This window comes from Sphaeramia orbicularis, chromosome 5 (assembly GCF_902148855.1).
Source record: "Sphaeramia orbicularis chromosome 5, fSphaOr1.1, whole genome shotgun sequence".
In the NCBI taxonomy this organism is placed as follows: domain Eukaryota; kingdom Metazoa; phylum Chordata; class Actinopteri; order Kurtiformes; family Apogonidae; genus Sphaeramia; species Sphaeramia orbicularis.
This window is the reverse complement of record NC_043961.1, coordinates 8353612-8381565: the sequence shown is the minus strand read 5'-3', so window position 1 is coordinate 8381565 and position 27954 is coordinate 8353612. Positions and strand designations below refer to the sequence as shown.

The 27954-nt window shown below is 36.0% G+C and overlaps 1 protein-coding gene across 1 annotated transcript in view; it reads left to right on the top strand.

Moving 5' to 3' along the window:
* The window catches only part of LOC115419135 (copine-9-like), a 399664-nt gene that overhangs the window by 26335 nt on the left and 345375 nt on the right, over nucleotides 1-27954 (top strand). The window contains exon 2 of the mRNA XM_030133771.1: nucleotides 19937-19977. Within this exon, the coding sequence (XP_029989631.1) occupies nucleotides 19937-19977 (41 nt within the window). The remainder of the gene's footprint in view (nucleotides 1-19936; nucleotides 19978-27954) is intronic.

Sequence of the window (27954 nt, the reverse complement as noted above, 5' to 3'; positions counted from 1 at the left end):
TGTACATCACAGCTTACAGATCACAATGGATCCACAAATACACAAAACATTCAGTAACAGGCAGAGTATTGGTACAATTCCACATACTTCTCTTAAGACATTTCAGGTTGTTCACATTTTTTTGTAAAATGTTAGTCTGTGAATGTAAATATTTGTGTAATTTTACCTTTTTTACACTAAAACAAAGAGAGAAATTTGTGGTTTTCTTTATTTATAGGTTATTATGATAGTATTTTACTGGTCTGACCCACTTTAGATTAAATTGACCTAAAATGATTTTAACATCATTGATCATTAATAATTTCAGTGTAATTTTTGTGTTTCATAAATTCATCCCACGGGCCGGATTGGACCCTTTGGCGGGCCGGATTTGGCCCCCGGGCCACATGTTTGACACTTGTATTCTAGAGGAAGTCGGTTCTAATATTAGAGTTCTTTAACAGTGTAGGATCATGTGTCAGAGCCTGTTCACCTGTGGCTTCGACCCAGTGGGGGTTCTCCAGGCTTTTCCAGCCAGCGCTCGTCAACATTATACTATGACTAATGCCATGTTTACACGTCACTGGGTATTTTAGGAAACAGGTATTTGCCCCTCTCTGTTTAAAAGAAAAAAACAACCAAAAAATAAACAAACATGCAGACGTGACCGTTTTCAGAAAACTCTGCATTTACATGGCTCCGGATGCTTACAGCGTTAAGGGCCAGGGTCCGTATTCCTAAAGATTCTGAGCATCCCTCTCACAGAGCTCCTAACTTCACCTAAAAAGTCCTAGCAAGGAGTCTGAGCTTAGGAGTGATTCCAGAACACTCTGAGAACTCTGAGCGAGGAATGGACAGAAACTCCTGTTAGTGAGGAGGTGTGGTTGACCCCGTTGTAGCTATGAGTCATCATTTCAAAAGCTGTGAATAAAAAAATATATTTATACTTTTATAATAATGATAATAATAATGATGATGGATTGGATTTATGTAGCGCCTTTCTAGACACCCAAAGCGCTTTACATTATTGACCCATTATTCATTCGCTCTCACATTCTCCCTCTGGTGGTGGTAAACTACATCTGTAGCCACAGTTGCCCTGGGGCAGACTGACAGAAGCGTGGCTGCCGATTTGCGCTTACAACCCCTCCGACCACCACCAAACAGTCATACACCAGTATGGGTGGCACTGGAGGCAAGGAGAGTGAAATGTCTTGTCCAAGGACACAACGGACTGACTAGGACAGAGCGGGATTCGAATCACCAACCCTTCGGTTATTGGACGACCCACTCTACCACCTAAGACACTACATATCTTTTCTGACATGAATTGGTAACATTGTGTAGATCTCCCCTGAGCATACTCTCACCCCCAGAACTATAAGCCCCCCCCCCCCCCCCCCAGTTTTCACACAGTTTATCTGTAAATACATGTTTCTTTGTTTCAAAAATTAAATGCAAGGTGTTCAACTGAAGGGACATTTTTGCAACTTCATGTGAAATAGGTTCATAAGATCATTTTTATTAGTAGTAGTCTGTTTTTTTTTTTTGTTTTTTTTTTAACAATTTTTATTTTTCAATTTTTAACAGTACAAAACAGTCTCCTAAGGTTGAGGAGTAGGAAAAAAAAAAAAAAAAAAAAAAAAAACAGATGAAAAGAACAGCCTGTGATGGTGTCAGAATATTAAGGTCCCTTAATAGATACATTTGTCTCTGAATGTCAGCCACTTTCCCCAGTTTTTCACAAAGACATTTTCTTTTAACTTCAGTTTATATGTAAGATGTTCCATGATAGTATGTCATCTATGATTGAAATCCATTGTTTATAAGACAGAGCATCAGTCTTCAGCCAGTTCTTTGTTATGGCCTTCTTTCTGGCCACCAGAAGGATCTTGACAAGATATCTGTCTTCTTTATGCACTGATTCTTCCAAATGTCCAAGGTACAGAACAAGACAAGAATTTGGGATTGTATATCCCAACACCTCACAGAGAGCTGAGTGAACCTTCCCCCAGAAGGGTTGGATATTTGAACATTTCCAAAGCATGTGTGTGTGATCTGAATCCCTGTGATTACATAGTCTCCAACATGGCTGTTGAGTATTCATTTGTTTACTTTTAATTTTAGGTGTGATGAAATAACGAATTAGATTTTTCCAATTAAATTCTTTCCAAGTATGTCTTTTTTTTTTAACTTTATTTTTGTTTTTTTATATAGTTTTTGTTTATTTATTTATTTTTCATGAGAACATTTTCAATTGCATTGTTTTTTTCATGCCTAAAGAGGAATAAAAACACTCAGGAAAAAAATCTTGAGGTTCTCATAATTCGTGCATGAAAGGGTTAAACACAAAAAAGTGGGGGAGAAAATAACAAAAAACAACAACAACAAAAATAAATAATCTCAGCTCCTCTTTACAATGCTCAGGGCTGATTAAGAGTTAATATAATGTAAAACTTCTAGAAAACAACAGCGGAGCCTCTGGCCTTATCGACTATTACTTATTTCTTTACTGAATTAATTTATTGACTTCAAATGAGTGTTTTACTTGTGGTAGATGATGGAACACATTTAGCAGATGGACACAGAAGGGTTGATAAAATGAGTAAAACGATGAACTTAATTTGCATTTAGTGTATATTTAGACTGACAATGATTCTTGTTGACTTTACTTTTCGTTGCTCAGCTGTGTTGACTGAAACCATTATGTTATTTTCTTTCCTCTGAACAGGACAGAAGAGCTATAGAGCTGACAGGATGAAAAAAGGAAGAGAGCAAACAAACAAAAAAAAGCATTAAAGCCTTATTGTACATCAGAGGGATCCATAAAGATCTGATTCTGCAGAACTCATGTCGTGTCATTTAAGACGTGGAACATTATTTCTCCGCTTCATCTGCTTCCTTTGCTTTTTAATCATTTTGTGAAAGTATTAGAATGACAGCTGGATGTGTTTTACTGAATATGTGAACAGATAAATAGAGCAGAAACAGGAAATGACATCAGCTACCTCAGTCCACTTCCGGATGGGGGTGGGTGTGGGTGTGGGGGGGTGCAGTCCTTGAACTAAAATCAGTTGACAGCCCTGATCTGGTGCATCAGTTCAGAACATGTTTGTTATTTTACTCATTCCTGGGGTCAAATTCACTGAAATACTTTGTAGAATAAAATGTAGGTTCTGTTGTACACAATGTGATATCATGAATTGTGTACAGATAACACACCACTTTTAATTGGTGTGTTATCTGTACGCATTATAAGCTTTCAGTGTGTAAATTTAGGCTGTGTAAAATAACACACCATTAGCGCATTTAGCGGTTAGGTTAAGGGTTAGCAATTAGTTCGATTAGCCGTTAGGTTTTGGGATAGGTTTAGGGTTGGCGATTAGCACAATTAGCGGTTAGGTTTAGTGATTAGCACGATTAGTGGTTAGGTTTAGGGTTAGCAATTAGTGCAGTTAGCAGTTAGGGTTAGGTTTAGAGTTAGTGATTAGTGCGATTAGCGGTTAGGTTTAGGGTGAGCGATTAGCACAATTAGCAGTTAGGGTTAGGTTTAGGGTTAGCAATCAGCACAATTAGCAGTTAGGTTTAGGGTTGGTATTTAGCTCGATTAGCAGTTAGGTTTAGGGTTAGCGATTAGCGGTTAGGTTTTTGGATAGGTTTAGGGTTAGCAATTAGCGGTTAGGTTTAGGGTTAGCGATTAGCGGTTAGGTTTTTGGATAGGTTTAGGGGTCGCAATTAGCGCAATTAGCAGTTAGGGTTAGGTTTAGGGTTAGCAATTAGCACGATTAACAGTTAGGTTTAGGGTTGGCAATTAGCTTGATTAGCAGTTAGGTTTTGGGTTAGGTTTAGGGTTAGCAATTAGTACGATTAACAGTTAGGTTTAGGGTTGGCAATTAGCTTGATTAGCAGTTAGGTTTTGGGTTAGGTTTAGGGTTAGCAATTAGCGGTTAGGTTTAGGGTTAAGTTTAGGGTTAGCGATTAGCACAATTAGCGGTTAGGTTTAGGGTTAAGTTTAGGGTTAGCAATTAGCACGATTAGCGGTCAGGTTTAGGGTTAGCAATTAGCACGATTAGCGGTCAGGTTTAGGGTTTGCGATTAGCGCAATTAGCAGTTAGGGTTAGGTTTAGGGTTAGCGATTAGCGGTTAGGATTAGCGTTTAGCGATTAGTGGCTAGTGCGTCAACACTCCATCAAATGTCATTAAATAACACGTGAAAGGATGTCATTGCGTACGTATAGCACGTCAAATGCAATGAATTGGCGTCACATATAACTCAATTTCATGAGCTCAGTCTGTTCTACTCGGTTGTGCACTACCAGTCCAAAGTTTGGACTCACCTTCTCATCTAAATGACATGAGATGGACCAGAGATGTCCAACAGGTGCTCAGTTTCACTGGGAACTCCTTCAGAACTGTTGGAAAACATGTCAGGTGTCTGCCTCATGAAGCTCATCCAGATAATAAGAATGTACAGAGCAGTAATAAAAGCAAAATGTGGCTTTTTTGAAGAATCTAAAATATAAAACATGCTTTGAGTTATGTCACACTTTTTTAAACTCCATAATTCCATATGTGTTCATTCATAGTTTGGATGCCTTCAGTGAGAATCTACAATGGAAACAGTGATGAAAATAAAAAATAAGAAAAAACAGGTGAGTCCAAACTTTTGACCGGTAGTGTACATGGTCATAAATCTCTTTTCCATTGGACATCTGCGCAAAACTTTACGATAATTACTAAATGTCAGAAAAACACAAGTGCGTAATGTCGGTTTTTCCATTAAATCCCAAATGCGATGATTTGTTTATTTATTATCCATAAACATGGTGACAAACGTAAATATGCTGTTGATTTACAGATATATTCATTATTATTATTATTATTATTATTATTATTATTATTATTATTATTATTATATATTACCCCTCTGTCTCCTACTAAATAAAAAAATGATTGGGTTTCCTGGTGTGTCTACACATACCGACACGTTGTTTCTTCTTCTTCACTTGTTGCAACGTCTGTCAACATCCGTTTTTTTAATTCACCTGACTGTAGTTGCGAAAAAAGGTCTTGCCATTACAGTTTTGTGGGATATACCATTTGCGCTACACCTGAAAAACCACCTCTTGCCAGCACAAAACCCAGAGAGTTTTGGCGAAATTGTCATTTTTTCGTAGGTAAATTTTTATATGCAAGTTATATTTGTGAAATTTTGAGGGTCATTGGAAAAGCGACTACAGTTTGTTTCTAAAGCTGTGGATAATATATTCCATTTAGGCAATTCACACTGAAATGAAAGATAAAAATACTGAAGTATCCACGTTAAATTGAATGGGCTTCGATTGTCATTTTCAGATGCTGTTTGCAGATACGGAGCCCAAGACCCTAATATTAACTACTTAAGCTACTTAAAGTCTAAGCCTTTGATCCTCTGCTTAACCACACTCTGGTAATGGGTAGGAGATGATCTGAAGTGTTTTGTTGCCGTGGCGCTACGAGGGCATAGTGGATGTGCGCCGCCGCTGTGATGAGTGTTCGGTGTGGTGGGTGGGTGGTCTGCTGCTGAAACGTGACATGGGCGATGCTTTCAGAGTGAAATGCCAGGTAGGTCAGCGAGCGCAGGGAGCCAGGACTGCTCAGTGGGAGAATGTCAATCACAGCAGGGGGAGGGCTCTGATTGGATACCCAACTTCCCCCGGATCATGTCCTGAAAGTTTCATCCATAAAGCCACGGTACATGCAAAGCCTTTGTCTCTGAAATAAAAAAAAACAAACAAAAAAAACAGATTTGTGTCTGACAGAAGTTAAGCAGATGAACCAGATTCTGTGCAGCGCCAACAGAAACCCCCCCTGGTTTCCTCATGAAAGACAGTAATCCGAGTCGTATCTGATTATTTTGGTATTTCTGTTGCAAATCAGCTTATTTTTTTTCTTCATTCAGGTCATCGCTGAGCTTTTCATAGACATGGAAATTTAAGTTTAAGTCGAAGTGGAGTTCCTGCTAATGAGCACCACCTTCTAATGCCCCTCATGCATGTTTACCCCAGAGACCACGACTTTGTGGCAAATAAGTGAAAAACGGATTAAGTGTGGATTATTGTATGGATGCAAGAATGGATCATGTTTCACTTCACTGTCAGGATTTATCAGTGTTGGTCTTTGTTTGAGCTTCATTCCATCCGTTTATCAGGTATTTCAGACTGATCTCATGAAACTGTGTTGTATGTGACGCCAGTTTATTGCATTTGGTGTAGTATACGTACGCATTTTCATCCTTTAGCGTATTATTTAATGCTATTTGATAGCGTGTCAATGTGCTAGCCGCTAACCCTAAACCTTACTCTAACCCTAAACCTAACCCTAAACTTAAACCTAAACCTAACCGCTAATTGCAGCAATCGCTAAATCTAAACCTGACCCTAAACTTAAACTTAACTGCTAATTGCACGAGCCACTAATCGCTCTAATCGCTAACCCTAAACCTAACTGCTAATCACTCTGACCGCCTACCCTAAACCTAACCCTAAACTTAAACCTAACCCTAACCGCTTATTGCGCTTGCTGCTAATCGCTCTAATCGCCAACCCTAAACCTAACCCTAAACCTAATCGCTCTAATCACCTACCCTAAACCTAACCCTAAACTTAAACCTAACTCCCGATAGAAATGATTGTAAATGAACATAACGTATGGTTCACCATGCTGGTTTATTTACATCTAGCTCCCACAATTTCTTGCACTCAGGCAGTTTGGCGTGACTTGGCTGGAACGTTACAAAAGGCCTTTTCCCACCAAAAGCCCAAGAACTTTATTACCAGGAACTTATTTACCAGGAACTTATTTGGGTAAAAGAATTCCTGGTAACTGTGTTTCCACCGCACCCCAAAGTTCAGGGTAATTTATTCGAATCAGGTTGTTGATGTATGGGGGAGCAGTAACAGAAACTGTAGTCCAGTTCATGTCCATTCACAAACTAACCTCTAGCACAATAAAATGACACAGTACTGAAGTGGACGGGTTGGGTTTAACATTTTACTGGTTGTTTAATCACTTAATTCATCTGGAATACATTTTAAATGAAGTTAACCATCATTACAGATCCGTAATTTCTGTTTAAAAATGGTAGAACATGTATTTTCAATGTCTCATTTCTTAAACTCAATCACATCTGACTTTCAGTGTGATGGATGGTTCTGTTTCATTTCTATTGTTTTACAGATATAGTCCAGGTTCAACCCTAAAGTCAGAAAGATTTACTCAAATGACTGCATTTAATTCAACTGCATAGTACTTAGAAAAGTACTTAAACTCCTGTTTTGATGCCTTGTAAATGAACAGACAGTATTAGGTTAGATGTTTTTTTATTAAAAATTGAAATGAAACAAAAGGTGCAAAAAAAAAAAAAAAAAAAAAAAAGGGTGCCTTGAGATTAAAAGGGAAATAAACATCTGTGAAAGTTTCAGGCTTCTGGACCAGTGTGTGGACCAGCTGGTCCAGTACCAGGGTCTGGAGCTCCATGGTCCTGGTCCCTTTTTCACTTTCCTACATGAAAAGTAATAAAAATGCATAAATGAATAACAGAACACATGATGACAGATTCCTACTAGTATGATGTGACATGTGAGATGTCTAACCCGGGCTGTTGTTAACAGCAGTAGATGATGGACGAGCACACAAACCAGCTGCAGGTTCAGAAAAAGAGGAGAGTCCGTCCAGTCCATTTCAGGTGGAAATCACAAACATACAGAATAAATCAGTGTTCAGCTCACGGCGACAACACGAATACATCCAGTTCTCTGATTTAGGTTTAGTGTCAGACTGTTGACCAGTTAGCATTAGCATTAGCCTTAGGTTAACCAGACTTTTGACTAAACAGCTGATGTGCCTCTGACTACTATTACAGCATGGAATGAACTAAACGGTGCATATTTCTGATATATATACCATTGGTTTGTTCGACAGTTGGATCCACTGTGACGGTTGTGGTACTTTAGTTTCTTTTAATCTTGCATAAATTTCTTTGGCTTTTCTCATATTTCTGTAAGCTTGCGTCTTAAATTTGGTTCTGACAGCTTTTACTGAAACCTCGCTCATTTCGTGTTGGCGATTCAAAGTCCGTCTGAATTTCCTCCTCCACAAAAACGCTCAAAAGAGCCTGGACCTCGTCATCCATCCACTTGTTGTAGCTTCTCTTTTGGTCCATTTTCCAAATTATCACAACGCAAAGCTTGCGGAAATTAAATAAAGAATGAATTAAATAGTGGCTGGTGAACAGAATGTGGAAACGCTGTCAGTGTAGTCCACCACTCAGCGTTCTCCAGCACACAGCCCCGCCCCTAAGAGTTCCTGGTAATCTGAAAAGTACTACCCTCCTACCAGGAACTTCTTCGGGGAAAGTTCGGGGCCGGGGGAAAGTTATTTACCCAGGTAATTTTCGGTGCAAACACACCAGGGCTTTTGAATGTTCAGGGTAATGCTTAAAGTTCCTGCAAAAGTTCCTGCGGTGGAAAAGGGCCTAAAGTCGTGAGTCAGGGTTTGAAGTTGTGACTTACGGGCTCAAAAACCAGCCTTGAACACAGCATTATATACCACATATACTCGACTGGATTGGACTTGGTTCTCTAAAATTCACACAAATTCATCCCACTCAACCCTTTGGTGACCAGATTTGACCCCCAGACCTAGGGATGGGAATTGAGAACTGGTTCTTTTTGAGAACCGGTTCTCAGTAGCTCGATTCCTTGGAATTGTTTGCCTGCCTGCTTAACGATTCTGCTTATCGATTCTGCCTTCGTTGTGCATGTGCGATGACGTCACACGTATGCTGCATTGTTTTGGTCAGAATGTAGCCAACATGGCATTGAGGCAGAAACGATCTAAACAGACGACACCAGGTCCAGTTGAACACTGTCAAAGCTTCCATTTCTTCAACAGGGTGGAATCCCTTCAATCTGCTCAAACATTTGTCCACAGCATGTGATTCATTTACAGGAATGTCACGTATTTGATACGCTACTTAGTGGTGTTTGTGAATGTAGCAGCAGAGTGAACGCTGGGCCCAGTTCCGGTTCTGGTGTGGGCAACAAATGTCGTACCCAAATATAAGTTTCCGAAGGTAGGGGAAAGGAAATGAGGTGCACAACAACAGGAGACGAGCTGAGCTGAGTCAAACCTGTTCCACGTAGTAGAAATGCAGCAATAGAGAAATTAGTAAAGCGTCTTTAGTTTCACTTTCACTGCACCCCCCCCCGACACATACACACACACACACACACACACACACCCTCCAAACTGGGTCCGGCGTCATCTGTTACTATTATTTGTACATAGTGTACAGGGTGGGGAAGCAAAATTTACAATATTTTGAGGCAGGGATTGAAAGACAGTGTATGACCAGTTTATTGAAAGTCATGAGAATTTATTTGCCACAAGAAAATGTACATAATAGAAAATGTTTTTATTCTATGTGTCCTCCTTCTTTCTCAATAACTGCCTTCACACGCTTCCTGAAACTTGCGCAAGTGTTCCTCAAATATTTGGGTGACAACTTCTCCCATTCTTCTTTAATAGTATCTTCCAGACTTTCTCGTAATAGTTTTGCTCATAGTCATTCTCTTCTTTCCATTATAAACAGTCTTTATGGACACTCCAATTATTTTTGAAATCTCCTTTGGTGTGACGAGTGCATTCAGCAAATCACACACTCTTTGACGTTTGCTTACCTGATTATCATATGGGCAAAAGTTTCCGCAAAGGTATGGATAATAGTGTTAGGTATGATTATGACATCAATATATGTTTGGTTTCAAAACAATTGACGTAGTGCCTGCTGAGAAAAAACAACTAAATGTTCATTGTAAATTTTGCTTCCCCACCCTGTATATGTTATATTTTCTGTGCAGAGATGGAAATATAAAAGAGAGTTAATGCAAACACACCCATTTGTACTCTTTTATTCCCTCAGCCAATGGGAATCGATAAGAGAATCGATAAGGAATCGGATCGATGAGCAAAATCGATAATGGAATCGGAATCGTTAAGTCCTTAACGATTCCCATCCCTACCCAGACCACATGTTTGACACCTGTGGAACCAGGAGTTTTAGTTTTGCCCACAGGCACTGACATAAAAAACACTAGGTGAAGTGTATAAAAATAAATCAGTGACAAACACACAGTACATTACATAGTGCGAAGGGGACGTATGTGATTATGCATTAAAAAGAAAAAAAAAAAACAGAGTAGTGAATCCTTGAGGAAATGCCTGTGATTCCCTGTAGGTGTTCTGTCCACAGCAGCCACCAGTCTGAAGGAACACACACACACATGTAAAGGCTATTTATAACAGTCATATGACACCAATAAACAGATGCTAAAATGAAATTACATAAATCCACGGTCTCTGCAGAACACCAGCAGTGACCTGACCTGAAAAATACTGTCGACAGAGAAGGAGGAAATGGTGCTAAATATCTGCAACGGGGATACTCTTCATCAGCTGATGGTTAATAAATCTGTGGGGTCCTTTTGGCAGATTCCCAATGAAAGGTTTGCATCATAAATGTGGAAATGAAACAGAGATGAGTGTTGGAGACGTGGACATAAATTAGCTCAGTCTAATCCAGTTAATTTTACCCAAATTTAAGAGTCAGGTCATGTGGTTCTTAAAATACGGATCCATTGATTAACGTCAGGTTTATGATTAACAGCCTCATAGGAGGTAATAAATACAGAATATATTAATATATAATGTTCAACTACATATATGTTAAAGCAAGGCCGGTTTATTTGTATAAACTATATACAAAGGAGAAATCAGTGTTTTACCAAGGCATAAAAAATCTCATTTATGTTCAGGTTCCACATTCAGCCCAGTTTGATCTCCAGTGGACCAAACCATTAAAATAACAACCTATAAATAATCACACCTTTCCTCTGTTTTAGTCCAATAAAAAACATTCAATCATAAAAATATTTCCATTTACAAACTTTCACAAGGAAAATGTGAATAACCTGAAAAAACTGAAAATTTAAAAGAAAAATAAATAAGGGTGATTTTTAACAATATTCCAAGAGTTGTTTCAGCATTTGTCATGCCAGGTTCTGTTTCCTGTTTTGTATTTGGTACAAAGAGAGAACAGGAAGAGCAGCAGAACGGTTCTATGCAGGCGTTTGCTCTTAGTGGAGCTGATGCCACCTGGCGTTCATACAACATCCATAAATAGGACAGTTAATACACTTTTACGTATCCGTCCGCATGCAGATTTCCCCCTCAAAATGCACGTCTAAACACGGAATTAAAAGTGAGAACGCAACACTACTTTTGCATGACCGTCTAAATACAACACAACAGTATAATCCATCCACTAATCATTCTACAAAAGAAAGCAGTAAGGATCATTCACAAGGCAGGTTCCGCAGATGACACAAATGCATTATTTTTACAGTCAAAGTTACTAAAACTCAAAGACATCATAGAACTACAAACAACACAAATCATATTCAAAGCCAAAAATAATCTACTACCAGGAAACATACAGAAATTATTCACTGAAAGGGAAGGGAGTTAGAATTTAAGGGGTAGATTTAATTTCAAAATTCAGAGGGTGCGCACTACTAGGAAAAGTTTTAGCGTGTGTGTGTGTGTGGTGTTAAAGTCTGGAATAGACTGAGGGAGGAGCACAAGGAATGTTCAAACATAAGACAATTCAAAAACACTTATAAGAACAGGTTTTTCACAAGATATAGAGATGAGGGTTATTAACTGCCACCATATGTTCACTGTTGTTTATATACAGGGTGGGGAAGCAAAATTTACAATATTTTGAGGCAGGGATTGAAAGACAGTGTATGACCAATTAGTTTATTGAAAGTCATGAGAATTTATTTGCCACAAGAAAATTGACATAATAGAAAATGTTTTTATTGTATGTGTCCTCCTTCTTTCTCAATAACTGCCTTCACACGCTTCCTGAAACTTGCGCAAGTGTTCCTCAAATATTCAGGTGACAACTTCTCCCATTCTTCTTTAATAGTATCTTCCAGACTTTCTCGTAATAGTTTTGCTCATAGTCATTCTCTTCTTTCCATTATAAACAGTCTTTATGGACACTCCAACTGTTTTTGAAATCTCCTTTGGCGTGACGAGTGCATTCAGCAAATCACACACTCTTTGACGTTTGCTTTCCTGATTACTCACATGGGCAAAAGTTTCTGAAAAGGTATGGATAATAGTGTTAGGTATGATTATGACATCAATATATGTTTGGTTTCAAAACAAATGACGTAGTGCCTGCTGAGAAAAAACAACTAAATGTTCATTGTAAATTTTGCTTCTCCACCCTGTGTATATTTCCTTCCTTGAGTTAGTTATTTGTTTATTTATTTGCTAGCACAACTAAGAAAGGCATTAGTAAAAGATTATATGTGTATTTGTATGTGTGTATATGTATAAACGTACAGGGGTTGGACAAAATAATGGAAACACCTTAAAAAATCAACAAAATATAATTTAATATGGTGTAGGTCCGCCTTTTGCGGCAATTACAGCCTCAATTCTCCGAGGTATTGATTCATACAACTTGTGAATTGTTTCCAAAGGAATTTTAAGCCATTCTTCAGTTAGAATACCCTCCAACTCTTTTAGAGACGATGGCGGTGGAAATCGACGTCTTACTTGAATCTCTAAAACTGACCATAAATGCTCAATAATGTTGAGGTCTGGGGACTGTGCCGGCCATACGAGATGCTCAACTTCATTAGAATGTTCCTCATGCCATTCTTTAACAATTCTAGCTGTATGGATTGGGGCATTATCATCTTGAGGTGAAGGTGTTTCCATTATTTTGTCCAACCCCTGTATATATGTGTACATGGATGAATGAGTGTGTGTGTATGTGTGTTTGTGTGTGTGTGAATAGATGTATAAATATACAAGAGTAATGCAAAAGGAAGAGAGACATATATTATTAATAATATTGTAGGGAGAGAGGGTGGGATTAAATAAGTTATACTTCTTCCCACCCCTTTTCGGGCATGTAAATGGAATTATTGTGCTTTTCTTCTGACTAAGATTGTTATGATTCTTGATATTTGTATTATTATGCATGTTTAGCAAGTGCATATATGTTCAATTTCATTGCATGTTCAGAATAAATCACTAAATCACTAAATGTAAGAGATAAGATATGCCTTTATTAGTCCCACAAGGGAAATTCCAATGTAGCCTAAAAAAGTGCAGTTTGCTAACCATTGTCTAAGTGGCCGATGTGGAAAAAGCTCTTTTACAGAGGTAATCATGTCATGTCCAAATACAGGTTGGGTTTTTAGTGTTGGTGACACTGAAGTCATGTGACTGCAGAACTGATTTTTCTGCCTTAAGTCAAAATCCACTGGAAAATCACATTAGCTTTTCAGCTTTACCAAACAGAAACACATGACCTGTGCAGCCCTTTATGTCTTCTAATAAAATTATATTAGTTAATATTTATTCATATATTAAAGAGCTGCAACTGTCGATTTATCAGTGAGTTAATATTAACCCTTTCATGCATAGTGGTCACTCCAGTGGACAGGTATTCTACAGCTGTTCTCTTGTATATTCATGGGTTTTGTTGTGTTAGTTCCATATCAGCCAACACAGTGAACACTTATGCACCATCCCATACACTGACATTCATAGCATTACTGTAACTTTGCTGTTTTTGATAAACCTGATCTTCAGTAACATGTTTGAGTGTAAATCAATTGCTTGTTATTGTTATTAGACGGTAAAAATAATAATGTAAAATAATGTAAAAAATAATGTAAATAATGAGAAAGTTTTTTGGTTTTTTTTGCGTATTATCTCCATGAAGTGAGTAGTGACTAGTATTAGTTTATGTTAAAATGTGAGAAAACATCCGATTAGCAGCATTAAAAATGTTTTTATTTCATAGATTTCACACAGTATATCAGTAAATACATGTTTCTTTGCTTCAAAAACTCAATGCGTAGTGTCCAGCTGAGTGGACGTTTTTGGAACTCCTTTAAAAATAGGTTCATAAAAAAAATTTCAATTGCATTTTTTTTTTTTTTTCATGCCTAAAGAGGAATAAAAACAGTTGGGGAAAAAAATCTAGATTGAGGCTCTCATAATTCATGCATGAAAGGGTTAAATAATACTAAATAATCAATTTCAGGTTATATGGAAAAACGGACCAAAAATGCCTGTTTTTTTCATTTTCTGAGACCGAATGAGGTGGTTTTCAAGGAAAGAGTGCTAATGCCTTGGTAGATCTGAGCTTTAATGCACATGTAGAAATCATAAATTGAGGCATAATATTGATCAAAATTTTCCTTTGTATTCTTCTTATTTTTCTTCAGAAATTTCAGTTTTTTCAGGTTATTCACATCTTTTTTTTGTTTGGATAGTTTGTAAAATGCCAATGTTTTCATAATTTAATGTTATTTTTTGTATTTAAAAAAGAAAATGAGTTTGACAGCCCTGCATTAGAGGGTTGTGCAGTGGCCCAGAGGTGCAACAGCCCAAAAAATTATCCACTATAACAAAAAATTAAAAAAAGGAACAGTCCAAAAAATTATCCACTATAAGAAAAAAAAGAGAACAGACCAAAAAATTATCCACTATAAGAAAAAAAAGAGAACAGCCCAAAAAATTATCCACCATAAAAAAAACCGAACACCCCCAAAAATTATCCACTATAACAAAAAAAACCCCCAAAAAACGGAACAGTCCAAAAAATTATCCACTATAAGAAAAAAAAAACATCATCCACCTTTTCATTTAAGGGGGCGCTGTTTACCCAAAAGGTCTCTTGCTTTAAAATTAAGGCCACTAAAAAAAATAAAAGCATAGGCTGAAAATTTTTAAGGTCTTCAGCTAATGTGGCTAATGCTAAGGAAGTAACCCACTGGAAGTGGAGGTTGGTGCGCTAAAAATAAAGTTATTTTAAAAATATATAGTGGATAATTTTTTGGGCTGTTCTCTTTTTTTCTTATAGTGGATAAAATTTTTTGGGGCTTTTTTTTTTTTTTTTTTTTTTTTTTTTTTTTCTTATAGTGGATAATTTTTTGGGCTGTTTTTTTTTCTTATAGTGGATAATAATTTTTTTGGGCTGTTTCTTTTCTTATAAGGGATAATAATTTTTTGGGCTGTTGTCTTTTTTTCATATAGTGGATAATTTTTTGGGCTGTTCTCTTTTGTTTTTTAGAGTGGATAATTTTTCGGCCGTTTGCACCTCTGGGCCACCGTAGGGTCATACTTAAGACCCACTGTAAAAAAAACCCCACAAAAACATACTGTATGTAAACATGTAGACTGAAGCTGCAGCGTCGCTCTGCTGCCGTGGCTGTGACTCAGTCGTCGTCATCCTGACAGCCACAAACCCTGGAGGAGCGAATGTTTCAGTCTGTCAGTTAGCGCCCGTCAGCTCCTTATTGAACACTGTTTGTTATCGCAGTCAATTCGCACTAATGTGTCAGGTTGTTAGAAGAAAATTGGGTTGTAATCCTGGCACCGAATTGGTGTTTGTGTGCTGTGATGTTCTTTGTGTTGGTGTGTGTGCCGATGATTCATCTCCACTGTTGTAGCTATAAAATTAGAAAAAGAAAAGAAAAAAAACAAAAAACAAACTGAAATCCTCTTACGTGTCATGTGTTATGTCAGAGTTTGCACCTTAAACTTGTGCCTTCGCAGTATTTCTGCTGCGTGTTGATGCCACTGGAGAAAATACAGAAGCACAAATGAGCACAAACAGATTCCTCACACGTTTGTGGAGTAACACTTTGGATGGACTGGTGTTTTTATTATTTGGGGAAAGAAAATCATGCTGTTTTTTTTTTGCCTGTGGGCACAAAGGGAAAGGTGATTTTAAAGTAGGAGCTTATTTACATGAAAAACCTCCTATATGTTTAGAAAATGTCTGATTTTACAGGCCTTTAAGTCATGCACGATTTATGTGGTATTGGTTTATTTTTCTTATTTTTTTGTTGTTTTTAATTGTACGGCTTTTTTATGTTTTTAATTGATTCTTGTGTTTTATTCTTTTATTTAGGTTTTATCTGTTCTTCTGTGTTTTTATTTATTTATTTATTTTTACAGTTCTATGTCTTTTAATCTATTCCTGTATTTTATTCTTTTATTTAGGTTTTATCTATTCTTCTGTATTTTTATTTATTTATTTATTTATTATTATTATTATTATTATTATTATTAATTTTTTTTTTGTATTTTTTTTTTTTTTTACAGTTCTATGTCTTTTAATCTATTCTTGTATATTTTTCTTTTATTTAGGTTTTATCTAGTCTTCTGTATTATTATTTATTTATTTAATTATATTTATTTATTAATGATTTTCATTTATTTATTTATTTATTTTTACAATTGTTCGATGTCTTTTAATCTATTCTTGTATTTTACTCTTTTACTTTGGTTTTTATTTATTTTTCTGTACAGCACTTTGGTCCACTGTGGTTGTTTTAAAATGCTTTACAAATAAAGTTGGATTGGATTGGATTTTTTTTTTTTTTTTTTTACTTAATTCAAGCAAAAAAAAAAAAATAAAAATAAAAAAAAAATCTGCCATTGGAACAAGTGAAAATGATCATGTTTCTTGAAATCAGATTTTCCAGATCTATTGTCTATAAATCAGTTCTTCTATCTCACTGAAAAGTTCCACTTTAGGTGATTCTGTCTGATTTTAAGTGTGATGAGATATTTGGACTAGAAATGAGAAAAATACACTTGATAAGATTAGAATTTTTTCCAGTGAATGTGTAAAGTTCAGTGTTTTCTAACTTTGGGGTCGGGACCCCATGTGGGGTCACCTGAAATTTCTAGTAATTGATAAAAAAAAGAAAAAACATAACAAAAAAAAAAAAAAAAAAAAAAAAAAAAAAAACCTTACTAATATAAATCTGTGTTGAGTTGACAGAGCCAATCCAAATATAGAAAAGACAAACAGTGAGTGTGAAACTGCAGCACTGTGGTTCTGTTTATCTGTCAAATGTTCATTGTGGTCAGTTTCAGATGCTGCAGCTCTTTCATAATTCATAGTTTGAGTTCTTGTTTGTTCAGTATTAATTGTCAGCCTTGTAAATCCAAACTGGACTGACTGTACATATCTTGACCAAGGAAAATCCAATTCTCCCTTTGTGCAGTAATCTACACCTGGATTTACTGCCTCTGTCCAGAATAATACACATTATATAGACTAAATGTCCTCTTAAATTAACCTGTATTTGAAACATAGGATAGAAAACTATTACAGGATCAAAAACAAATTAATTTTAGCCCAAAAAAAGGCTCTGTTTTGAATGTCTGGGGTTGACAGAAATTTGTGATGTTAAAATGGGGTCAGGAGTAAAAAAAAAAAGGTTGGAACCACTGGTTTAATCAGATGAATGCTAGTTTATTGGTTAAAATGTGAGTGGAAGTAGGCTTTATGAACATTTGACATCATCCCAATTTACTAATCTAGCTCCACGCATCATTGTTATGACAGGCTAATACTGATATTCGAAAGCTCGCTGGCAATGACTGGGGATTATATTTGTTTTTTGTTTATTTTCTATTTTATTTTCTTTCTCTTTAGTATCACTCTTCTTTGTCTTAATGTGCTAAGATGTTGACATGCATCTGTTCATACAACTTGTCTATAACACCTGAACACCTGTGCACTATGTTCTGGATAGGGCTGTGTATTGGCAAGAATGTGGTGATACGATACAAATCACAATACTAGGATCACGATACAATATATCACGATATATCACGATACTGTTAAAAAGGCAATTAAAAAAAAGAAAAAAGATTATTTCCTGGAAGGATTGAATTACACCAGAAATATGTACAAATACTAAACACATTTTTATTTGATCAGAACAGGATCTAATGTTATATCACAACATTTTTCTAATTCTCCTAGTTTCCAAAGGAACTACCATCTGCCTCTCAGACAATTAAAAGTGCTTTTAGGATGCTTTACATCATTTACTAAAGCAGTGTTAAATAATAATAAATAAGATATAAACCACTGAGCTCAATAAGAAATAGTGACATTGCACTTTACTAACTTATTTTAGTTGTTTATCCCATTTCTTTGCTCTATTTATTATTGTTGTGACTTCAAATTTTTAAATTTCTAAATTTTATGTTTTTATCCTGGTTTTTATCCCGGATTGTTCTCATCTTTTCTGGTTTCTATTGTGTTCTATGGCATCTTGTTTTTATTTATTTGATCTTATTTATTTATTTTATTCTTTTACTCATCCATGCTGCTATACTGATGAATGGTGGAACACTGAACACTTTTTGTCCTGTCTGTGAGCGTGATCAAGTACCTGTCTTACATGTTCAACATATGTACTGTTGTAATACCAAAGCAATCACCTAGACTGCAAAACAAATCGACCTACGGGTACAAATAAAGTAACCTTGACCTTGACCTTGATAAAGAAAACCAAAAAACCTCTTCTGCCCCCTTGTCATGTGGGGTACCACAAGGATCCATCCTTGGACCTTTGCTATTTTCTCTTTATATGCTCCCTTTAGGGTCCATCCTGAGGAAACATGGCATTGCGTTCCATTTTTATGGTGATGACAGTCAAATCTATTTACCTTTTAAGAAGGATGACCCGCAAGCTATAAACCCCTCTTGGACTGTATTGATGACATTAAATCTTGGATGTCATTGAATTTTCTGAATCTAAACCAGGACAAATCAGAAGTGATGGTTTTTGGCCCCAGTGTTTCAAATCACACAGCTTTTGTTGACCTGGGTTCCTTATCACATTTGGTGAAACCGGTCATGTCAAATTTGGGTTTTAAAATGGACCCCAATCTTAAACTTGACCAACAAATTAGTGGTGTGGTCAAGTCCAGTTTCTTTCGCTTGCAAAAGTAAAATCTGTTCTGCCCAGGGATCTGTTTGAAACTGTGATCCATGCTTTTGTAACTACTAGACTTGACTATTGTAATGCACTTTATGCCGGGCTGAGTGAAAATACACTTTCCCGACTGCAGCTGGTCCAAAATGCGGCAGCTGGGCTTTTAACAGGGACATGGAAACATCAGCATATTTCACCGGTTTTAGCTTCACTCCATTGGTTACCAGTGCGTTTTAGAGCTGATTTTAAAATTCCTCTATTTGTTTTTAAATGTTTGAATGGCCTTGCCCCCTCCTACCTGTCTGACCTGATCCACCCCTACGCCCCCCCTCGTGCTCTCAGGTCAGCAGATCAGCTGCAGCTTGTGGTTCCAAAAACTAAAAAGAAGCTTCGTGGGGACCGTACCTTTTCTGTTGTCGCCCCAAAGTTGTGGAACCAGTTGCCCTTAGTTGTTAGACAGGCTCAGTCTGTACCTGTCTTTAAATCACATCTACAAACGCACTTTTTCTTATTAGCTTTTAATCAATGAGTGACATGTCTGTTGTTTTTTTTTTTTTCTTTTTTTTTTTTTCAGCTGATTTTATCTTTTTTAACAGATTTTAATTTGTCTTTGTCTTTATGATGGTTGTATTCTGTTTTTCTTAGCCCGCTTAACACCCTGTCTTATCACTAGTTTTATTTTCTTATTTAATCCCTTTTTTATGTTTGGTGTACGGCACTTTGGCCAGCTGTAAAGTTCTTTAAGTGCTTTATAAATAAAGTTGGTATGGTATGGCATGGTAAAAAACAAAAATTAACCTCCACCATATCAGCATTTGAATAAATACCCTAAAATTATCAATACAGTACTTTTTTAATATCGATAAAGTATTGTGAAATGAAATATCGTGATATATTGCGGAACCGATATTTTCTTCCACCCCTAGTTCTGGAAAATATTTCCATTTAAAATGTGAATAAATGTGAGTTTGTGGGCATTTGGACGCTGTCATGAATTCTTTGTGACCTCAGATAATTCCTGCTCTGCTCTGTCGGTTCAGTGTCTAATAACGTCTTTTCTTTTGTTGCAGAAACCTGTTAGACATGGACACCTTCTCCAAATCAGACCCAGGTAACACCACAGACTTCATCTACATCAGAGGTCTCAAACATGCGTCCCGGGGGCCAAAGGTTCCAATTCGGCCCGTGGGATGAATTTACAAAGTGCAAAAATTCCACAGTCAAAGCTGTGGAACTCATTGTAGTTCAGGTTCTACATACAGACCAATATGATCTACTGTCCAATAATAACAGCAGAAAAACTTACAAAAAAATAATGACTCATTATTTTCTTCTCGGTTTGATGTGGAAAAAATAATATTGCAACAATGCCTATAAATAACACAAACTTCACATTTTTTCCTTTGTTTTAGTGCAAAAAATGTTAAATTATGAAAATATTTACATTTATAAACTATCCTGTACAATATGAACAACCTGAAATATCAACAGAAAATTAACCCTTTCATGCATAGTGGTCGCTACAGTGGACAGTTTTTCTACAGCTGTTCTCTTAAATATTCATGGATGTTGTTGTTTTAGTTCCATATCAGCCAACACAGTGGACGCTTATGCATCATCTCATAAACTGCCATTTATACTATTATTGTAACTTTACTGTTCTTGATAAACCTGATCTAGAGTAACATGTTTAAGTGTAAATCAAGTGCTTGTTTTTGTTATTAGTCTGTAATTAATATTTTTTTTTAAACAAAAGATGTTGGTCTTTTTGCATTCTATGTCCATGAATTGAGTTATGACTGGTATTAGAGTGTTAAAATGTGAGAAAACATTAGATTAGCGGCATTAAAAATGTCTGGTAAAGGTTCATACCGTCTTCCACATATAATTATTGTAGGTAATTCATTTATCAGACAAACTAGTAAAACAAGTAAGCAAACAACTACCCCTGTCTGAGAAATGAATTACCTAAAATAAGCATTAAAATTGTTTTTATTTCATAGTTTTCACACAATATATCAGTAAATATGTGTTTCTTTGCTCCAAAAATGAAACGCATGGTGTCCAGCTGAGTGGACATTTTTGCAGCTCCCTGAAAAATAAGTTCATAAGAAAATTTTCTTTAGGCATGTTTTTTTTCATGCCTTAAGAGGAATAAAAACACTCAGGAAAAAAATCTTGACTAAGGGTCTCATAATTCATACATGAAAGGGTTAAGCACAATTTTAACAATTTTCTGCCTGTTAGTAAGTGATCCGATCCATAATGTACATGTAGAAATGATAAGTTGATGCATAATATTGTTAAAATTGCACTAAATTTAAGTTTTTTTTAAATTTAAATTTCAGTTTTTTTCCAGTTTTTTTTATTTTTTTTTTATAGTTTATAAAAGTAAGTATTTTCATAATTTAATGGGATTTTTTTTGCACTAAAAAAAAAAAAGTCATTATTTATAGGTTATTCTGTTATTATTTTACTGGTCTGGCCCACTTGAGCATCAAATCGGGCTGAATGTGGCCCCTGAAAGAAAATGAGTTTGAGACCCCTGATCTCCATCTTCATTCGTCATTGTTGTTTGTAACTTTAGCTCAAAAGTGATTTCACATCCCTGACGTCTTTTCCGGTGCACATCACATTAGTCAAAGTGAACGTGCTCGGCTCTTATTAAATTACTATTCCACTCACCTTATCAGCGCACAGCAAGCGTCGGTGGGCACGAACTCAGCCAGGGTCTCCCAGAGCGTTTAGACGCACAATACAGCAACCAGTAAATGAAAGGCTGCGTCCCAGGGGTCAGCCATCAAAGCCTTTTCAATCAACTTTGTGTCCAATTAGGCCAACTAATCACAGGAGCCGGATTGATGCAGAAAGACTGTGTGTGGTTTTGTTTTCCGACCCCAGTGGGGAAACTCGGGTTCTGGAACGCAGTCTGTCAATGAAGGGTCCCCACAAGGATACTGGAATGAACCAGAGTGGATACACTAGACCCACAACAACTAATCAATTCACTGATTAGAAACAACAATCAGCAGCGACTCTGATAATCGACCAATGAACAACACTATTGGCCTCTTACACTGTAAAAAAAATCGGCAATTTAACAGAATTTTCACTGTTTATTTGACAGATTTTTCCTGTATTTTTAAGATACAGGAAAATATCAATGAAATGACAAAAATAGACCGTGATTTTACATGTCAAATGTAAAATAACATGAAAAAATTCTAACTGTGAATAACCAAAAAATTTCTTTTTTTTTTTTTTTTAATATCTTTTTTTTTCACACAAGAGAATTCTCCAGATACAGTACAAACATAGTCATGCTGGGTCTCACTTTTTACAATTCTCCTTTGTGCATTCTTCCCACCTCCCATCCCTAAAGAAATAAATTAACTAAACACACACAAAAGTAACAGGCCAAAAATATACATGTCTAAAGAAAAAAAAAAAATTATAATAAAATAAAAATAATAATAATAATAATAATAATAATTAAAAAAAAGAAAAAAATCATCATCTTCATCATTCTCACAATAACATTAATAAGGGTAACAACATAAGCATGAGCATAATTATGCATGCTGTAACATAAATAGCAATAATACGGTAATATTCATGATCTGCAAAAAATTTCTATTTTTTAAAAGAATTTTTTTCTTTTTTCACAGAAAAATACAGTTAAAATCCACTTGCAACTGTATCATAATTTCACAAATATTTTTTTTTCTATTAATGAGATTAACCCTTTCATGCATGAATTATGAGAACCTTAGTCAATATTTCTTTTTTGAGTGTTTTAATTCCTCTTTAAGCATGAAAAAAACAATGCAAATGAATTTTTTTTTTTTTTTTTATGAACCTATTTTTCGTGGAGTCACAAAAATGTCCACTCAGCTGGACACTATGCATTTAATTTTTGAGGCAAAAAAACATGTATTTAAAACTCATCGTAAAGTCAGGCTCACAATTCATGTTCTCACACTGTAGGACCATACACCAGAGGACGCACCACACGTTCAAGTGTTGTATCCGGAAATACAACATTAATATACCAAGGAATTCGTAAAAGTGCATAGACAATTGTGTATTGGTGTGAGTCATGAAATGGTAGTGCTAAACAAAAATCGATGAGGTGCTTTGGTAATATGTGCCATTATCTGCGGGGAATCAAAAAAGAAAAGATGACGACGTGTTTGGTGCAGGAATTGGTTGTCCAGATGTGGACAGTATGGGCTGTCAGTCCTACAGCAAAGGGAACTGGAGGTAAGCTGCAAAAGCTAAACTGCACTAGGCCAATAACCAGCTACTGTAAGCTTGTACGCTTCTGTATTCGCGCATGCACAGTGTGAGAATTTGAGGCCCATGGGCTCGTGGCACTGCTTTGACAGTGTGATACCCTCACGAGGAGCGAGCAGGATTTCAAACAGCTCTGTTTTCCTTGCGAACACACGATTGCTGGTCGTGAGGTGGTCGTGAGGTGTTAATGGCTTCTCCTTACCCCATGTACACTGCACGAAGCACAACACATGATTAGAAGCACATCTGGCCCGGTCCCAGAAAGAGTTGCACGACTGAGAAATCGTCTCTAAAATCGTACAGTGTATGGCCGCCTTTAGAGAATGTATGTCTGGAATACTTTTAACCACGTAAATAAATTCCTGGTATAAACATTCATGAAAATCCTGTGGAAAAGAAGCTTTTGTTGGGTGTCTGTTAAGGCTGTGCACATGTTCACAGAAAAGGGAATGAGAAATAAATATGTATGCTCATTTCAACACCAAAGCTAAAGGTGGCCTCAGACTTTTGCACAGAACGGTGTCTGTACATGAGGATTCTTCCAGTTCCTTGCCCAGTTTTTCATTTTACATGAGGGTGAGTTGGTTGGTGAAAAATGGAGCATTAATTGGTGGACATCAGAGACTTAGTACGACACTCGGAGCTATTTGGAAGAAGAGACCGGAGGGAGAAAAGAGAGACAAAGTAAGACAAAGAGAATGACAGATAACAAGGGAGCTGGAGAAAGAAAGCACAATTGGCAAATGACAAAGGATGACAAAGAATAAATAACACGCCTGTCAGGAAGGGTTGTGTTTGATTGGCGAGTGTGAGATGGAGACAGGCTTGGATTTACATCTTCTCTACACACCAGCTGCTTTAGAATGCACTGGTCCTCATCATTGTCATTGGTCGTCCTTTTCATTTTGCATGCCGTTGCCTTTTACAGCGGTTTCATGTCTGTAGGTGAGTTTCCACCCGCCTGCTTTTATTTGTGTGTTCAGGTTGTGCATAAATAAACCCTGATGCTGAAAACATTGAAATATAAAATCTATTGAAAAGGACATAAAGCTTTTATGATTGGAAACAGTGGAGAAGTTGTCGATAAAAGGTAAATCTGAGACAGATTTGGTGAATAATTATTATTATTGTCTACATGTTTGGAACTGAGAGAGAAAACAAGCAGAACAGCAACGAAATACAACCATGTATGAAAAACTGCAGAAGAAAGTGTTAGAAAAGCCTTAAGGGTTGTTGTTGTTTTTTTTACCCTGTAAAGCCTGAACCATTAAATCATTGACAGAAAATTCCAGTTCTTTGAAACTGGAGCCTTTATTGGTCCTTTTGAACAACCCAGAGAAAAACTTTTCAAATATCAATTTGCATGTATGAGTTTCAATTTTGTATCATATTTGATACGTCAGGTCTCAATGCTCAAATATTATTTTTGAACAAACAAAAACATATTACGATGGCGTATTAGAGCCACATAAGAAAATAAAAACGCTTGTCACTATGAGAATAAAGTTGGAATATTTTGAGAATAAAGTCATAGTATAATGAGATTAAAGTCGTATTATTTTGAAAATTCGACAGTTTCCGGTTTTACAGTGAACGCAACAAGCAAAGCAGCAACTGTCACTTCTGTCAGACTCAAAGACTTGGAGGAGAATCCTCACAGTTTTATTTTAAACGACAAACCCTATAGTTCAGGTGGAACCACTGATAGTCCTGCAGACGAACACTTCGTCAGTTTCTCCTCCGCAAAAGAGGAAATTTACTCCAAATCAGTTCAGCTCTTATGACGAAACAAACCCAAACGTGTGCGAACTTGCTACATAAAAACATAATATAACACATACATGTCTAACAAAGGGTGACACGGTGGTGCAGTGGATAGCACAAACAGAAGGTCCTGGAGACCACAGGGAAATGTTGGAAAAAACATTTGCACACTCGCATGGTGTTTCATCCATAGACTCATATTACACATCTATAGAGTTTGGACAGACACACAAAATTTGCCATTTTAAACAAAAGTACTGCATTAAAGCAGTGATATTTGTCTTTTTTTTTAAATGGAATTCTTCCTTTTCCCATATTTCCCTGTGGTCTCCATAAACTGTAAATGCTCTGCTTGGGTCTGAATTCTTCACTCATTCAACTCCACAGGTCCATCTTCAACCCTATTTCTGAGTAGTGACACCAGAGAGGTGGTTTGGAGCGCTACCCCTTTAAATGCACATGAGACACTTCAGTAAAATACTAGCATAATAATAAATAAATAAATAAATAAATAAGGTCAACTCCAAACTTTCCTCTATGTTTTACAGTGAAAAAAGTAAAAAAGTACATTATGAAAATGTTTACATCTACAAACTATCCTTTAAAACAATGTAAATAAAATAAACGAACTGAAATTTCCTAAGAAAAATAGATGCAATTTTGACAATATTCTGCTTCAGTTTATCATTTACACATGTGAGTTACAACGTACAGATCACAGTGGATCCACAAATACACAAAACATTTAGTAACAGGCAGGATATTGTTAAAATTGCACTGACTTCTTTTAAAACCAGTGATATTTTCCTTTTTTAAATGTTTTTCTTAATTTTCCCACATTTCCCTGTGAATAAATAAATAATTAGTTGCTTCAAAATATCGTACTTTATCAATTATTCTAATAGCTCTTTTTTGTAATTTTACGGATGTATCTATAGTAGTTTTTCCTGCATTTCTCCATATTTCTGCACAATATTTTAAGTAGGGCAGAACCAAAGGACAATATATCATGTATAGGCTGTTTTTATTTAGTAAGTCCCTTGTTTTATACAGTATGCCTATAGATTTGGACACTTTACTTTTAATAGACTCAGTATGGGGTTTCCAACACAGTTTATTATCTATAATGACATCTAAAAATTTAGCTTCATAAACTCTTTCTATTTCCACACTATTTAAATATTGTTTTGCATTTTCAACATTTTATTACCTGAAAGTTATGAGTGTGAATGTTTGCAAAGGGACAGTTTAGTGCCGTCATTCTGGGTTCATTTTATAAACTCTAAAAATAAACCACATTTATTCCAAATACGTTGATATTTGACTATTATATTATTTCTGTCATATTCTAAACAGTGTTTTAAATTAACAAATGCATATATCCATGCAAAATGTATTTGAATATAATGTTAATATTATTTATATGTTGTAAATATTTAAAAAAAAAAATGTATATGATATTGATCATTGAAATAAAACATGTTTAATTTGATATTTACTTTTGTTGTCCATCTGTGACGCTGACATTTGTCTAAACTTTTTCTATTTAGGTTTGATGAAATATTTTTTTCCTCTAGCCAATTATTGGTTGTAAAATACAGGGTTTAAGGTTTACACTGAATACATTTGAGGATGAAAATGTCAGAGGAACTTCACTTTGGAGAACGTTGGAATTCTGGCAAAAAAATAGACATAAATTTTTTGACGCAGTAATTTTTGATATTTTTCATTTAAAAATATTTGAAACTAAATTTTGCCCTTTGAGTCTGTTTAAGATGGCATTTAGACCTTCACAATTATGTGGAATATTTGTCTGAAAGTTGTCTGGTTGAAAAGTTATGAATCAAAAAGAAGTGGGCGGTCCATCTGTGACGCCCTTGACCTCATCCAGCTGTCAATCACATATCTGACCCACCTACTTTTATGAAAACCACCGTGTTGTATAAAAATCTGCAACACAGTTTAGGAGCAGATGCAGAAGACAGTTCCATTACATGAAAGGTAATTATGGTGTTTTTTTTCCCCAGTGGTGCTAAGAAACTACCAGACTGCAGCTTTCAAGTCTAGTTTGACCTTAAATGGAAACGTGTCTCTGTTTGAACTGAGTAAAGCTACATTATTGTTGCTCCGACGGCAAAAGGAGAAGCGAGAGGGTTTCTGCTGTCACCCATGTTCTTTTCTTTTTTTCTCTCCTTCTAGATGCATCCATTCTTGGTAAAATAATCCCTCGGTGTTTACTGGCTTTTATCGTTTTTCTACTAGTCTTTGTCTGAGCTCAACAACAAACAGAAGATGATGCAAAAGGCCAAAATAGTTTCAGCAAGAGTGCGGCAAAACATTTGAAGAATACTGTTGTAAACACAAAATGACAACAATGTCTTTGAAAACCCATTCTTTGCTGTGTCCTGTTTTAACCCTGGTGTGGTGTTCAGATTTTTGTTTTTCAGACAGTGTTCGTGGGTGTGGTGGAACCGCTGCGTTTGTGGGTTTTTAATTCAAAGTAATCGAATAATTTAACGTTAAAATACTCAACAGATGTTTATTTCATGCAAGGTTATTATCATCGACGAAAACTAACGAAATGATGAAAACTGGACTTGTAAAAACATTTTCGTTAACTGAAATAAATAAAAATTATAATTAAAAGAAAAAAACAAAGATAACTAACTGAAACTGTATTGTGTGTTTACAAAACTAACTAAAATGTAGAAACATTCTGGAAAAAATTCCTTTCGTTTTCATCTTTGTCAATGTCTGATTGATATAAAATCGATTTATTTCCCTCAAGCAATTTTAGCTAGCGGCACCATATGATATTTAACGGTCTGTCACTTCTTGTCACTTGTGGTTTCCAGTCGTCTTCTGGTCCCCACTCTACCTGGAAACATGGACACTAAAGTTGGGAGAAAACAGCACAGTCCTGTATGGGATTTATTTGAATACGACAGAGAAGAAGAGAAAAGATATAAAGAAACTAAAGCTAAACTTAAACTAAGCATTTAGAAAATAACAAAAACTAATAAAAACT